Raw genomic sequence first — 16,802 nt, forward strand, 5'->3', positions numbered from 1 at the left:
AATGAAAGTCTGAGGTACAGTTATGACCCTGTGGAGGAGTCTCACATCTTTTTTATGATTTCCTTTTCTTATTGGTTTTAAGTTGGATATAAAATCAGGGCATGCATTTAAATCTGTATTTGTTATTTGTAAATTGTCATGAACATTTAATCCTTGTGCAGGTGTTTAAAGAGCTGGCAGATTTTGATGTGTCAGATGCTTTTGGGCTACCCAAAGATGACGGTCACTTTTGGTGGCCCGGACTGTCGTCAAAGAGACGCAGGCGGTCGTCCGTCTTTCCATGGCACTGGGACATCACTAAGGATGCACGCTTTGCTTTCATAGTGAGGCCACACATTCAGTAGGAAAATCCTACCTTGATGATGCATGGAAAAAAAATATAAAAATAATATCTTATATTGGTGTTTGTGTACATTTTTGTTCTTTCATGTGGTAAACACAGGAAACAGGGCTTGTTGTAATGACCGATATGGTGAGTTTAAACCACAGACAAAGTGGAGGGATGTACACCGATGAGGCTGTTCCTGCCTTTCAACCACACACCTCCACCTTAGTGGCAGCCATGCACTCCCGCACTACAGCCAGGTACTGGAGCTGTTCTAGAGATGTAGCAGTCGTTTGACATGCGACTCACCTCTCACAGTTGTTTTTTTTTCCAAAGTATTAAAGTGCATCTGATGTATTGTAACTGATATTATGCAGATATCAAGGTCCAGCAAAGAGTTTTTTTTAAGTTTATTCCCACTTTTAAAACAGGATAACAGAAGACATGGTGAGCTGTGCTGTGCTGAATAGATCAAAAGTTTTGCCTTTTTGCATCACAGTCTTTTCACATATGATCGTGGTAGTCAAGTATGCGATTAAAGGATGTTAACTGACACAGGTGTACATGTTTCAAAAATACCTTAGATCAAAAGCAAAAACATGATGGAGGTTAAATTACATCATGACCCCAAGATCTTTATTCCAAATACACATTTCTTTTTTTGCCATGCTTGCATCACATAAGGCAGAAAAGTTGAGAAAAACATGACAAAAGAAATTAGGCTTGATGGCTTGTCCATGTTTTAAGCAGACATTCCTTAATGCCATTCATTGTAGTTCTGAACATTAAACACATGATGTGACTTAGAGAATTTCACTGTGTAATTCACAGTAATACATTTTCCAATTATGGTGTTGTTTTATCTTGAGCAGCTGAAGCCCTGTATTGATGTCAGCTTGTGTTTGGGTTGCAGATCAGAGAAGCGTAGGCGTACATTTTTCCCAGAGACGTGGGTGTGGCACTGCCTCAATGTCAGGTATTTAAATCTTAATCAACGTAATGTTTGCGTGAGTCTGTGCATGGAATGCCTGGGAGAGGAGGGCAGAGGAGAATTAGACGATGCAAATACAGGAGATAAGATAACAAAAATAAAATGACTTGTTTGAAGAAAATTATGCTGGTATGTGGAGTATGGTCTCTTGAACTTTCTGGATAATGACCCTCAAAATTTAAATTAAGGTATTTTTAATCCAAATATTTATGTTTCTATTTTTATTATAGAATGTATATTATATGCTATTTTTTTATAGCAATTATGGAAAAATGTTGTCATCAGTTGAAATTTCTTGCTCAATTTGAGCCAACTTTATGGTTCTCTTTGGCTTAATTCTTGTTAATTCCTATACTCTCTGCTAAAATTTGTACTTATATAAGCAACCATTGCAATAAAAAATCCACTAATGTTACAAACAAACTACCCAGGGGGTCCAATCCCCAGCTCTGACATCCCCTTACCTAATACAACGAAACCGAGGGGTCAAAGTCCAAGAAGATATTGAGTCAGGGTTAATGTTGGAAAAGGCAGACTCAAGATGACAGTTGGGGGTTGGAGCAGAGGAAGGAGGAAGGGGAGGAAAGGTGTGAGTCAAGCCCCGTATGCAAGAAGACAGATGTTCCATAACTCCGGCAGCATTTCCTTTGGGTGTGAATATACCTCATTTAACATGGTCGATTTTGGAACGTCCTGTCACTTTCTCAACAGCTCCTTCCATTCATTTTCAGCCAATATAAATGAACTGCCCATAGATTTCCATATGCTTGATTCCTTTGGAAGAGACTTCAACTCTGCATAATTTCCTGTTAGGACCAAAGCTTTAACTTCCCTAAAAGTCTATTAAATTGGATTTTGGGCAACTTTGATCATAAGGAAGGCCCTGCATGCAGTTTTTCAACTTTATTATTCCCTGTGACAAGTTGCCAAGGCCAACATTGAATATGTGTTGCCAGTAATGATCTCAGCCCACTTCATTCAAAGGAACAGGCTGGGTCAGCACCTGACTATCCCTCACACGTTTATGGAGCTGTTGATATTGACACAGCTGCTGTTAGCATAGAAGTAATAAACAGTGTTTCATCATATTTTACTGTGCCACAGTGCTGAAACTGGGGAGGCTGAGCTGCTATTGGACGTGCCTGACTCCATCACCGCATGGATTACAGAAGCCGTTGGCCTGTCTAAAGAGAAAGGCCTGGGATTGGCAAAGAGGATAGAGCTTGGTAGCTTCAAGCCCTTCTTTGTTGACTTTACTTTACCCTACAGCTTGATCAGAGGGGAACAAACCAAGGTTCCTCTCACCGTCTACAACTACCTGCCAACATGTGTTGAGGTAAGATGATGAATTCATTGCAGATGGACGCAAAGCCAGTTCCTGATAAGGGTATCAGCAGCTTTTGCCTTCACAAACAAATGGACACATAATTGAGTTCCAAAAGGTGATAAGAGGATCATGTATTCAAAGGAATGCAAAATAAAAGGGCCTCACACATGCTTTTCAGTGTAATTACTTTGTAAACTATAAATCATGCTGGAGCAATTTTCCAAAGCATACTGCTCATTCTCAGATAGATTATGAAGATTTCATTTATTTCAAAAACGGAATGAAAATATGCACAAAAGATTATGAAAGTGCTGAAAGAAGGTAATTCATTACACTAAGAATTTTGTTATCTAACTTTCAAGTGATTCAGATAAATAATGTCTGTTTTGAAAACTCCCCCTATAAAGCAGCCCCTCGCAGAATGAGACCAAGACATTATCAGCTCCGCAGTGTAGCCGATGACTGGAAATTTACCTTAGTTCCATCTCTCCTCTTTTCTTTTAGTTCAATTTTTGGACTTAATACTTTGTGTGACATACTACACTTATATGACATTGGCTTAACAGAACTGATGCACTTAAGAATTGGCTATTTTCTGCCATTAAGTACTGTATCCACAGTGGATTGACACATGGAGGTGCCTTTGTTTCATGGCATCAGGAGATGAGTGTGGAGTTCAATCAATATAGGAGTTTCAGAACTGACATTGTATCAGGGACTGTAAAAAATGCATCCACTGATATCTGATATGTTACAAATATATTTATTCTGGAGCAAATTTAACACAAGAGAATATTCAACGCTCTGTAAGTACCAGCCACATATTTTATATCTATATATAGATATATAATCAGAATTAATTTTGATGCAAAAACTGCATAAGATCTCGATTTTACCATTAGACGCAGCTTTGATTGATATATAAACTGATTACTCTTTGACAGTCAAAAAGATACCAAAGTGCAAATGTATTTTAGGCAACATATCTCCTGTTTCTGATAGATCCATGAAAGGTAAAAGTGCCTGACCAGCATGAGGCTCTCACTGCCTGCAGCCAGATGGATGCCAAATAGTTTTAACAACAAAGCTGCCCTTGTGAAGGATGATGCTGTCTTAATATCAGAAAACCTGGATGGTTGATCTTCTCTGGTGGTTTTGGCTGGCCAACAAACAATTTGAAATTTGAAGTATCAAACTCAAAAACTAGACAAAAAAATTAAAAAATGATTTAGGATAAAGGATAAGATTATGTCAGAAAAAGCTAATGAAAATCATTGGTTTGGCCTTTTTAATGTACATTGATCAATTGTTGAATGTCAGCAGCTTTTACTTTATTTGTACTTGTGGGTAGATTTATTTGCTTTAGAAGATGACATCTGACCACACATTTTACATAGAGCACATAAGCACATAAACATTCATCGAATATTGCTCCTGCATTATTTCACCAGTGGCAGTTTTAGTGGGCTAAGTTGTTTGATTGACCAGTTTTTTCAACTGAAAATTTTACACAAGGAAACATAAGCCATTCAGAGACAAATAATTGTACCTAATGCTTATCAGTGTTAGAGTAAATCAGAAAACGCAACACAACAGCATATTTGTTTGCTGAGGAGACATTTGTCACTTGAAAACCCGTCAGAGATGATCCTTTTTAACAGGAAGAAAGCCATATTTAGAAATGATGTGTTGAATTGCCAGCTGTAATTTGTGTATCTGTAAATATCAATTCTATACATATAATTAAACTGAAGGAATAACGCAGGCGTTGAGCGTGACAATACCAGCCCCAACAGTGAAACTTTTGAATTGTAAATTAGAAACAATCCTTTGTAGGGCTAGAAACCAACCAAAACCTAGTGGATAACATAAATAAACATCATTATATTCCTTTTTAGTTCCAGTCCACAAATTCGTCCAACGCCAATACAGAATGATGGACAAGACGAGGCTTGTTTTGATATATTTAACTGTAAATTGACATAAATGGATTACCAAGGGATGAGAATAGAATGTTAAAATATTAAATTGTCCCAAAAGTCTTCCCTTCAATGTCTATCTTGATCTTAAATAAGTCCATCCTGTGTTCCTCAGAGTTGACATCATGGTGTTTACAGATGAGGCTGTTAAATAGCCTGTGCGTGTGCCGGCCTTGTTTCATGTTAAGTGAATTATGCAGATCACTGTAACCTTTCCTTTGATGGCCATTCCATGAACATGTGATTCTTATATTTTGAACTCAGCTATTTACAACTTGTGGCGTGTGGATAAAGAGTAGTTTAAAGATCCCATTGCAGGACTCAGCCCTCTGTGAAAATAGGCTGATGAGTTGAATTTAATCCCTCGGGGAGTTTGTGAAGAATGAGTCACTCAGCATGAAAAATTCACAAAGCGATTCAAAAATTCTCTGTTGCTGTTAGAGCTTTGAAGAGAACACGCTATTTGTAGGAGGGGCACGGTTGGCAGAAATGATGTCCTTGTTGTGTCTCAATAAGGAACCCCTTGCGGTGATCTGCCTCTGCTCCTTTACAGGTTCATGTTAAAGTCTCTGTTCCAAAGGGCATCAAGTTTGTTGGCCATCCTGGAAAACATCACCTTACTAGGAAGAAGTGTGTTGCTCCTGGTGAGGCAACGCCAACATCCATCGTGCTGTCATTCACTGAACTCGGACCTGCAAATATCACAGGTATCCACAGACAGCAAATAAATCTTTACAAAGTATGAGTTAATTACTTAAAAATATTTCATATGCATGCAATATCGTATTGTAAGAGATCATGTAGAAATAGTTAAGCCACTTGGGGAACTTAATGGAGGCACGCGTGACGACTGTTCTGTTGTACCAATTCATTTGCATTTTTGTTCAGAGCCAAACTTTAGGTAAGAGCAATACTTGATGAAGTCATATGAAAAAAAACATAAAAGTAGAACTTTCCCCCCCCAACCATTAATTGTAAGCACAATTAGAACTGTGCAAATTGATATTGCACAATGCTACTGTAGTAGTTTTATTCAAACTGATTGGTGGTTGTACGCGTGAGCCTTTTTATGTCCGATGGACCACTTATGGAACTCTACCAGTTCATTTAGATACGGACCTGAGGCTTAATACCCAAGCACCTACCTGGCACCAAGCACCAATTGACTGGCAAGATTTAGATTTAGGACATGCTATTTTAGTGATATCATTTTAACACTTCAGAAAGGAAGAAATTGAATTGAGGATGAATTGTAGTTTTTCTTTCCTGTGAAGAGTGCAAATTGCCATGTTCTGGATCACTGAAATAGTAATATTTGAATTTTCAAGTGGCATGACACTTACAACAATAACAGCCTTTCATCAAGACAATGACCTCCTAAATGTGGTGTCTTACAAAAAGCCTTTGACTTATCACAAGAGCTCTGCTGGCCAAGGAGCTGGGCTGTGTTTGATTGGGTCACCCACTCAGAGTTACAAACATTCCCCTCTTCTGCGAATGCGAGAACACAGCAGACAGCAGTGGGGGAGCATCTACATCTGTGCTGTGACACTCAGTGGCATGTTGATGAGTTTGCAGGTCACTGGCAGTCAATGGGCCCCCCATGGCCCCACTCCTAGTCCCCTGGCCCCTTGTGTTTCCCTTTCATTACACACTCACAAAGAGATGCCACTGGCATAGGGCCACATTTCCAATGTCCTCGAGAACTATATACATGAGAATCATCCAGCAGTCACGTTTATCTTGTGCAATGTATGTTGTGATGCCTTCGAAGTTTCAAATATGACTGATTCTGTCTTTATCTACATATTTGATGTTTTTTTTTGTTTGCTTGTGTTTTTGATTTGCAAATGCAAAAAAAAAAGAAAAAAAACAAGTGTTTAGAAAACATGCATGTTTTGGCTGTATCTACATTGGTTATATTTTTATTACATGGCATTACTTTTGTAGATGAGCTTTCTCCTTATGTTTGCAATACTTTGGATTACTGAAACAACAGAATCTGAGTTTGAAAAGGCTTGTGGCTTCACAAAAGTTTATAAATCAAGGACTTTACTGTAGAGTGCAAATATTGTATCCCATTTGGTTGACATACAAGCCATCTTAGTATGAATAATGGAACGCCACTAATGACAATTAATTTAGGGCTCCGAGGTCCCTAATTGTCCTTTTTTTTTCCATCAAGGGCCAATTGATCCTTAATCCTCCCAAGGGCTTTGACAACTACCATTAGTCATTAATTGGCCCTTTTCATTAGCAGTAATGAACAATAATACAAACATTCTGACTGGCCTGGGGTGGAAATGTAATGCAAATTTATTAAAAACAAAGAAGTCGAAGCGGTTTTCTTCCAGACGAGAGAAGCGAGGTCTTATATGTTATTCTCTTCTGTGCTCCCTCCCAACAGCCCGTGCCATTGCCTATAGTGAGCCTAGCTGCTGTTCAGATGGACTGCAAACAGGCAAAATGGGAAACGATGTGGACGAGAGAAGGTCCGCAGCCGGCTTGGACTTTGTCCGTCGGACTGTTCTTGTGGAGGTAAGAGGTCAGCTATGACTCAGGGACACTTGAAAGGGGATGATTTAATAAATGTATTTCTAGTTTTCAATGTTACCCATATCACCTTTTTTCTGTGACTCATCCCCTCATTCTTCCTGCAGCCAGAAGGCCTGCCCAGAGAATATACCTACAGCGTATTCTTTTGTCCAAATGGTCAGTGCAAAATATGCTCCCTGGTAATATTTTAAAGTATTATACAAGTTTCCCGTGAACTATGTTTAAAAACGCCATCTTCTTTGATTTAAATATGATTTTTACATGAACAGCTTTTGATCATTCACGTCACAAGTGATATAGTGACCCCTCACCTCCAATTGCCCCTCAGGGACAAATAAAGTTTCTCTGATTCTAATTCAATCCAGGTTAAGACCTTTATTTTTATTTTTTTCCATCAGAGAGAATCCACATTTCTACTCCCAACAAGTATGAGTATCAGTATGTGAAAAAGCCAGCCAGGATGAACCAGTTCCAAGTGGCAGTGAAGACCCACAACAATGCCCATTTTGCACTCTCTGCCAGTCCCCATGACAGTGCAGAGATGCTCGAAATTGTCCTGGGGGGTAGGCAGAACACTCGCTCATGGATTTCTCTAGGCAAGATGGGTGATCCACTGGTCAGTGCCTCCACACCAGGCATCCTTTCCTGGGATGAGTTCCGCAGCTTTTGGATCAGTTGGAAGGGAGGCCAAGTACAGGTAAGCAGCAAAGATATTTAAATATGAAATATTACTTCATATTCCCTACACATTTCACAATATAAAGATCTACTAAGTGCGTTCTAGCAGATTTTTATCATGATCACAGTTTAGAAAATGGTGATTTAATTGCTTTGTTTTGAATGATGGGCAGCAGTTCCAACAGTTGAGGGGTGAACAGATAGGCTTGTCAAATAAAGAAAGATATCCTGAGTCAAGAAGGGCAACAAATATGTTCTGGTCAAGGGAGGAACATCCAGCATCAAACTGGGAGAGTGAAAAAGACCACAGGGTCTGTGTGTTAAGAGGACTGGCGCCACATTTACTGGGATGCCTTCCTGTAAGGTCACGTTTAACGGGCTGATGTCACTGAGGACACTCAGTGATCCATGGCCGGGTGCTTAAATGGCATTCAGTGGCTGGCACACCGCTCTCTGGCCCCACTATTAGCCTCGCACTGCTCACCGAAGGGAGCAATTAAAAGCTTGCAATAGAGCACTGAATATTGTGGGCCAAAGGATTCTTTTATTTTGTTGGGGATAGTGGCAGCTGGTCTTAAATTATATGTGATTATGAATTGAAAAGAGGAGGGAGAAAATGCTGAGATGTTTATGTTTGCGATCAAGCTGGCATCCCTAACATTTGGCCGATGGGTTTATTGGTACACTGTATGATGGAAATAAACAACAGGGCCAGTTGCTTTACAAGGGCTTTCGTTGGTCTCTAATTTTGTTGCATAGACCGTTATCTATTTATGTTCTTATTCCTACAGGGTTTATGAGTGGCAATAATGCTGAAAAAAACAGCTAAAAGTGATTTGATCAAATTAGATTTTAAATGAATGATACTACATGTATATCTTCCAGATGTTTTTGCAATTAGCCCTTGCACCTTTTTCTCTTTAGGTAGGCCATGGGTTACATCCGTCCAATGAATCGGTTATCCTCCAGTGGGCTGGCCAGATCCCCGGACAGGTTAAACTCCCATTATATAATTCAATTCAACTTGCAGTAATTGTTTCCATCGAGATACGCTATCATAAAGATAAATTAATCAGATCCTTTTTCTTAATTATTGTTTTTCCATCCAGGTTAGACACATTGGCTTCTCAACAGGTTGGGGCTCAGTTGGGGAGTTTAAAATTTGGAGGAAGGAAGACTCTGATGAGAACCATAATGAGGCTTTCACTCTGGGGGTCCCACACAACATGGTTCCTGGCTCTGAGAGGGCTTCTGCATTTATGATTGGTAATTGTGTTTTATGTACATGCATAGCTATATTATTACTGGTAAGAATTTATATTACTAATTTCACTACTCATTACTTTTGTCAATTTCAAATTTGCAGCTCAAGCTCTCCATATATATTTCATATATGACTTTTGTATATGTATGTATGTATGTATGTATCTATGTATGTATGTATGTGTCTGAATCAGGGGATGTGATGGGACCAACTCTCAATAACCTTGACAAGCTGTTGCGGCTGCCATTTGGGTGTGGCGAACAAAACATGATCCACTTTGCACCCAACGTTTTTGTCCTGAAGTACCTTCAGAAGACCAGGCAGCTCAGCCCCGATGTTGAGAATGAGGCAACTGACTACCTGCTGCAAGGTATAAAGCAACTACCAGCTTACTCAGAACATATAATGTTTCAGTATCTGACCACTTTATTTTCAGTGCTCTGACAGTTATTCATAATTTGATAAGCAGAAAATGACACAACTGTTTGTTTTGGACAAACTTGAATCACTCTTTGAAAATTTGGCATCAAGCAAAGTCATTGATTCCTCTATCATAGATGCAGCTTTGCTGTCTGTAGGAGATGGTTATTGATAAGAGGTTGCAAAACATTTCAGAACTCCCTCAGGATTGCCTCCAGTTAGTTAATTGCTGTTTAGGAAACAATCTTAAGTGTGCCTCACAACAAGTCAAGTCCCTTGTTGCCCCATATGCACAGAGCGGAAGAGATTGCTGGCAAATTATATACTGTTGTTGGGTTTTCTGGAAACTATTGGAGTAAAGTGTACCTTGCATAATGGATTTGTTTGTGGAGCTGTGGATTTCTTGGACCAAATACTTTTGTCCTGGCTGGCATTGAATAACTTGGATCCTGAGCTGGAATAAGATGGTGTATGTTGTTACCGAAAGCTCCCCTGACCAATCTTTACTCCAGTGCCTCTGTTTTCTCCATTGATGTGCTTCCAAAAATGTGTTGTTGTGGAAACCCTCACCTTGAGTTAATCTCACCAGACTCCGCTAAACCATAGACATGCCATATTGCAGATGCATGTAACAGAGTTCTGTTCAAGAACAGGAAGCCACGGTCTGAAGACACATGTAACATTGTTGAACTAATTTTGGCAGGAAAGTAAAATAAAAAAAAAAAACATTAGCAAGGATTTAAGAGAAGCCTTGTCAAGGTGTTGGTAAGATGCCCACTTAATGGAAAATGGAGTGCAGAAACATATCACCTTTTTGTACCCATACATGATTCACCAACTCACGCCTATATTCGCATACACAGTCGCACCCTAACGTGGAGGCTGACCTGCAAGGTGCCACCATATTCAACAGGAGCAATTTGGAGCCCATTATCTTGCGCCAGGACAGTCACTTGAAGGTGTCAAAGACGGGAGGCTCGAACCAGTATCCCTTTCATTGTTAGATAGCTGTATCACGGTCTGTAGCAAAATATAAACAACTCGATGAAATAGCAGAAGTTTGCGATATTAAAAGGGGGAACTCAGCTGCCAGCAGCTTGAAGCACATTAAGAAAAGGGACTTGATTCCCCTCTGAACCATATGTTTATTTACTTTGCTGAATGTCTCTCATTCTTCATCCTTATCCAGGCTACCAGAGACAACTGACCTACAAACGGCAGGATGGGTCCTATAGTGCCTTTGGAGAGAGGGATTCCTCCGGCAGTATGTGGTAAGTCATTGTAGGTATAGCTATTGAAGTTTATACAGCTCATACCAGTCAATCTATGCTTAGCATAGCCACATTCTTGAGCTTTATCTAGGACATAGGTTGCCAGCTAACATATTGAATGTTCCATCATATCAGCACTCACCCACTTTTGAGCTTCTCTTCCCAAGCATTTATTTCGCGTGGACACTGCCTGGGGGTCATCGGGCAGACAGAACCATCTCATAATATTTATAAGACTGAAATCAATGCTCTCAATAGGGAGCTCAAGTGCTTGTATTTTGAGGTCCATATGCAGCGTGCATACCTCAGGTTGATTTATGAGCTGAGTTGGGTATTATGATATTTAATAGAGCTAATATTGTGAAACAGCAGGTTACATAAACAACTGAGATTCCTAAACAAACTGTATAATTGAATCCCCAAGGTAGAAAAAGTTGTCGAGATTTATTTGCAGTTAATGGGAGGTTCACGTCCATGACACTGAGTGAACCCACGCCATACTGCTTTGGCCCCACAGATGAGTTCTTAATGCTACCCTTGGAGACGTTGTTATAATTTGTCTGGAGCCACTTCACCAAATGGTCCTCTATCTTTTTTTATGTGGCCTAGAAATTAGAGCGATGCATGCCTCTTAATGACTCACTACCTGGCTGTAATTGGTAACATTACACTGCTATGGAAACCTCGAACTCTTCCCCTGATGAGCGCATATGAGGATGTAACAAGTAGTGATTTTTCTTGAAGCCCAGGGCAACCAGTGTGGGTTGTGGGACAACACAGATGGTGAACCCTAAGTAAACCTGCTGCACACGTTATGAATCCATCAACCATATGTTTGCATCCAAAACAAGCTCAACTTTTGTTGTCGTTCCAGAGTTCACAACTAGAGCAGTGTATTAACTACCAGCTTGAAACCAATGTAATGCAGAATTTATGTATTCCAGCTTGTAAAAAAATATCTAAGTGGAAATAGTTCGGACCTAATGAAAGGATTGGGGATAATGACACAGGTTGGCTCTAATGCTTTGCCCTGCGGTGCTGGCGACACACACCACCACAGAGTACATACAACTTGTTTGCATTGCCATTTTTTATGGAGGACCTGACAGCATTCACTCTCTTTTCAGCTCTGAGCCCTTAATTTGTAAAACCTTATCCCCAGACCTTTATTCACAATTCGCTTATGTTTTTTTTTTTTTTTACAATTTTGTCTTCGTCAAGGCTCGTACTGATAAAGACAGTCTTTAGCTGTAGCGCAAAATAAGCATTATCACTCTTCTATGATAAGCTTTGAAAATGGGGCAGCACTTGACTTTATTTTCTCTGTCAGTCTCAGTCCTCGGCTGCACATGTTGAGGCTGGCATGGCATTCGCATCTGCCCAAAGACTGATCTGACAACATTAACGGGGTTAAGGGGCTGCATACCAGAGACTGTAAGAACTGATATCGGTTGCTGTATTATCTTACTGTCAATTCATTCCTCTGCCAAAAAAGGCATTCCCTACATTTTTTTCTATATCCTGTGTGTGGAGCATCAAAAAAGATGTATGTGATGTAAATGTAGTGCTACATGTTTTGAATGATCAAAATAGCTGATTTGTTTCCACTAGCGGGTCGAAAATGGGATCTTTTATAATTAAAACCTCAAGGCAGATTAAGAGGCAATTATTTGCCTTTTTTTATTTTCAATCGTATGGATTTTACCACCGTCTAATCTCTTCAGCTTCACTGGTTCCAAGGCAGCTGGTTAGGGAACCCTTTTATTGAAAAATGTTGTCAAAGTCCAGTTTGCATAATCTTAATTGTTTAAGGCAAATGAGAGTCAGGACCGTTTAGTCCAAATCCAACCCCTCAAATTCCTTCAATTCTCCTCAGTCTGGTCCTAAGCACGGAGCAACATTTGTTCATTCCCTTTTAAAAGTCTTAAATATTTACTCTTTGAAGTATTGTAATTTGTTAAAGGGTAGCTCAAAGAGGGGATTTGGGAATGAAAGTTAGAAAACAAGACAAAGAATCAAAGAAAAAGAGACCACGGCCAACGACCGAGTGGTGGAAATGAGCCTGTTGAGTACATTGTTTCTCTTGCAAGCTAAATCATATTTACACTTTCCAGGACCTTACCCCAGGGCCAAACATTTAAAACCTGTGACACAATACTGCTTAAAAATATAAAATGTCCAACAGGCTTGCAGCTTTATCCCTACTTTTTTTTCTCTCCCCAGGGAGGAATAACATCCAGCTAGATTCCACCCAGAGAAGATTTAATGTTTCACTTTATGAGTTTTTTTCCTTCTCATCTCCCCTGGTGCTCTTTCTTGGATTGGTGTCTCACTTTTGAGCTGCTTTGAGAAACCAGTACACGACCTGTTTGTTTATTTTTCTATGTCCACATCCTTTTTTTTTTTTTTTCTTTTTCTTTTTATGGTAAGCATGTTGCCTCATCTGTTGTGGTCCAGGGTACTTTACAGAAAATGTTTTGCTTTCACTTTGAAATTTCTGGCCAAAGACTGCAGCTTTGGAACACTGCTGGGAGGTCTGCTGTGTATAGATGACTGTCAGTTTTTCAACTCAGCCATCTCCCCCCTGGGCTAACCTTGGCCTTTTTCCCCATCCCCCCGGTACTTCTCTACTATAGCCCTCAAAACCATGGCTCATAAACTCTCAGTTGCAATCCCTGTCCAGCCAGATTCACACACCTTTGTGCCTGAGATCTGTTTGTATAAGTTGCGGAATGCTTTTGGGGAATCTCCAGCTCGCATGCAGAAACATACTTGATTGGCCTGTGTGAGATTTTACATTCTCAAGAGCACAGCTGCCGCATCCTGTAGCTGTGATCAAACACTGCCGCGGCCATCTGCTCCCTTCACTTCCTTTCTTTTTTCCATTTCATCAGATCCATACATACATACCAGTTACGTCTTCCTCTTTCTTTGACAAAAACATCCCTCCATCTACACCCTTCAGTATGAGCCTCCCTCTTCATCTGTTGACAGATTAAAAGAGTGTGACTGGTTGGAAAACTTCACACTCAAGTTGAGAAAGTGATTAACTTCCAGCTTGTATGAGGTTAGGCGGCTAAGTTTTTGATTTGCTGGCACAAGTTTTTCACAGACCTCTCTTATCTCCTTACCCTATCCCGCTAACCTTACTTATCCAAATTTCTATCACCCCTCCACCTACCCAATTTTTTTTTTTTTTTTTTTTTTTTTTTTTTTAGGTTGACCGCATTTGTGCTCAAGTCCTTTGCTCAGTCCAGGGGTTTCATTTTCATTGACCCAGAGGAGCTTCGTGCTGCGAAATCCTGGCTCATCAAACATCAGCGAGATGATGGCTCCTTCCCTGCCATGGGGCGCATCCTTAACAAAGACCTGCAGGTAGGTCTGCCCGAGATGGAATGTGGCCCTGTAATTACACAGCAGTACGAAAACGTGAAAGCCTCATTTTTTTTGCGCATATGTGTGAGTCTCGAAATATTGTATGTCTTGAGGGAGAGGTTGAGATGAAGGGAGCAGATTGTTTTTCATTCCTGATTATGTCATTGGGGTTATCTCGAGGTTGGCTTAGGATTTCAAATATTTAACTGAGCTTTTGGTATAAGCTCAGAGATGAGAAAACAGGCGAGAGTAAACAGAACATTATGTCAAGTTCATGATCTAATGGTGGCTTTTAGGGAAATTCGGCATATTTTCACCGGACCGTTTAGTTTTTTTAATGTGTGTCCCTCAGCTGAATAAATATGCTAAATGAGTCCCCCTTTAGACTTACTATATAAGTCTTCTTGGAGTGTTTATTTAAGTTGTGTTCATGGAGGAAGTAAGAGCAAATCTGCTAAAATCCATTATTTGCTTCTATTTCAATTATAGAAGCACATTTTATATAGGCATCCCTATTTTGAAAATTTCCCTGATCCCTATATGAGAACACAGATGTCATTGCTGTTGAGGGGAGTAAGACATCAAGCTCTGCTAGATAGCTTTGCACAATGAATGGGAGCCCATGGGATCAGTAGCCTGCATCCATCAAAAATCATCAAATTCACCTTTCAGTAACTCCAGAATGTTCTTTTGTGACTAATGCATTTACCATGCTATGAGATGACTGCAATTTTCAAAGAATATCCATCAACTGAACCACATGACAAACGTCTCAAAATACAGTGTTTTTATAAGATCCTTTAATTAGTATGGGGTTGTCTCTGAGAAATTTTTAGGTGGGAATATTTAAATGGAAAAAAAAAAACCATCAAAATCATTCTAAAGGGGTAACATCAGGATGATAATTCTTGCAAAATATTTTTTTTCATTTTTTTCTCAAGAGGATGAGCAAACAATTTTTAAATTGTTTTCCCAATACAGTTCAGCTCATCAGAAACGTATATATACTAAAGTTCGGTTAGTTGTGGAATTGAATTACTTTTACCAGAGACCCATGAGTGAACAATTATTGTACTGAGCTGACTAAAAGGAAACTCCCCACTGCATACACAGATTAGTGAAAGGCATATATTTTCTCATTATGGCAAACATGCTGCTCATGGTAAATATGCAAATTTGACCAAAAGGTGACATGTCCCTTCAACATTTTAATATAGACAATGTGGAAACTTAAGCTAATGGTTGTTTCATCTACAGGGAGGTATTCACGGGAAGATTTCACTCACAGCATATGTAGTTGCAGCCCTCTTGGAGACAGGGATAGCATCAGAGGTAAGTAATCGGGCACAGTAATCAATTACTATGTCCTTTCCATCAGTGTTTAACATAACAGTCCTAAAGGCGGAAATTCATGAAGACCCCAGAGAAAAGTAGGTCATTATTTACTTCTACACCTTCAAAAGATACCATTCAGGAGAAAAAAGAACTGATCAATGACTTAATGGATTAAATGGAGCAGGTTTTTTTAATCATCAGGAGCAACACTTGGCACAATCACTGTCCCTCTTGAACCATTTACTCATGTAGCCCATCCCAATTTGGTCATGTGTGAACATATCGCTGAAGGCTATGATGATGGATGTGCTGGTATTTATTCTACTAAAATTTGTTGTTCCTCATTCCTGCTATTCTAATTACAATCATATTTTGGACTACATCAAAAGATCTTGGCTTATATGCAAAAGCAATAAGGCCCAGTGAAAAAATCCTCTTTGACAAACTACTCTTTATCATGTCTGTGTTTCCTTGTTACACAATTTTCTTTGTTTTTTGCTGATTTTACTTTATGCTTTCAACAGTATCCATTCTGAATAGATAAATATCACATGCATTTTTAGTTATAAAAATGTTAGAGGATTGTGAGAGCACTGAAATCTAAAATTGCTCATACATAAAATTCTCCATACATATGGCTATTTACTTTCTTTTCTTATGGATGAGAGGAAGGTCACTTGTGAGGGAGATGAGTCTATTATCGGCTTATTAACACAAATATTAACACAACACAAATCTTTTGAAGTTGATCTAAGATTCTATGTGCTGTGGCTGTGAACAACACTGAAATTTGCAAAGAGACACATCTGAAACTCGTGAAACATTCAAAGACTACAATAAATTGAAATTTAATTGTTGTGGAAAAAAAAGTTAACCCCGTGTGGTGTTGGGATTCAGCGGGTAAAACAATTTGTTGTCAATTATTTTTGCACAATTATGGAGTTACTTGTTATTCTTTACCTATGTAATTGCCAAAAAGTTTTACTGTAATTGATTACATCTTCCTCCATCTCTGTCTTATGTGTTCATGGACCAGGAAGAGAAGGTGGCAGTATCCAAAGCCAAGGATTTCCTTGAGAGCAACACTTATTCTGCCGATGACCCTTACACTACTGCCCTGTCTGCGTACGCTTTGGCTCTGCTGCGTAGCCCCTATGCTCCGCTGGCCTTGCGTCGCCTAAACCACATGGCCATTACACAAGGTACTGCCACACTCATCAACTGGCGGAAAAACAATGAAATCTCTGGTGGACAAGTCATCATTCTGTTTATTTTATTAAC

General features: G+C 39.5%; 1 protein-coding gene across 3 annotated transcripts in view; it reads left to right on the forward strand.

Annotated features, from left to right (window-relative positions):
• cpamd8 (C3 and PZP like alpha-2-macroglobulin domain containing 8) overlaps window positions 1-16,802 on the forward strand; it is a 41,521-nt gene that overhangs the window by 9,214 nt on the left and 15,505 nt on the right. For all 3 annotated transcript variants that reach the window (XM_086161358.1, XM_086161357.1, XM_086161359.1), the window contains 15 exons: window positions 162-323; window positions 443-585; window positions 1,239-1,301; window positions 2,421-2,652; window positions 5,176-5,329; window positions 7,030-7,160; window positions 7,283-7,334; window positions 7,577-7,875; window positions 8,781-8,849; window positions 8,966-9,122; window positions 9,314-9,490; window positions 10,730-10,811; window positions 14,030-14,186; window positions 15,444-15,518; window positions 16,558-16,723. In XM_086161358.1, coding sequence (XP_086017484.1) covers window positions 162-323; window positions 443-585; window positions 1,239-1,301; window positions 2,421-2,652; window positions 5,176-5,329; window positions 7,030-7,160; window positions 7,283-7,334; window positions 7,577-7,875; window positions 8,781-8,849; window positions 8,966-9,122; window positions 9,314-9,490; window positions 10,730-10,811; window positions 14,030-14,186; window positions 15,444-15,518; window positions 16,558-16,723 — 2,119 coding nt within the window. The remainder of the gene's footprint in view (window positions 1-161; window positions 324-442; window positions 586-1,238; window positions 1,302-2,420; window positions 2,653-5,175; window positions 5,330-7,029; window positions 7,161-7,282; window positions 7,335-7,576; window positions 7,876-8,780; window positions 8,850-8,965; window positions 9,123-9,313; window positions 9,491-10,729; window positions 10,812-14,029; window positions 14,187-15,443; window positions 15,519-16,557; window positions 16,724-16,802) is intronic.

This window comes from Fistularia commersonii, chromosome 16, assembly GCF_037954325.1.
Source record: "Fistularia commersonii isolate RoL2024-O1a breed Wild chromosome 16, RoL_Fcom_v1.0, whole genome shotgun sequence".
Taxonomy (NCBI): Eukaryota; Metazoa; Chordata; class Actinopteri; order Syngnathiformes; family Fistulariidae; genus Fistularia; species Fistularia commersonii.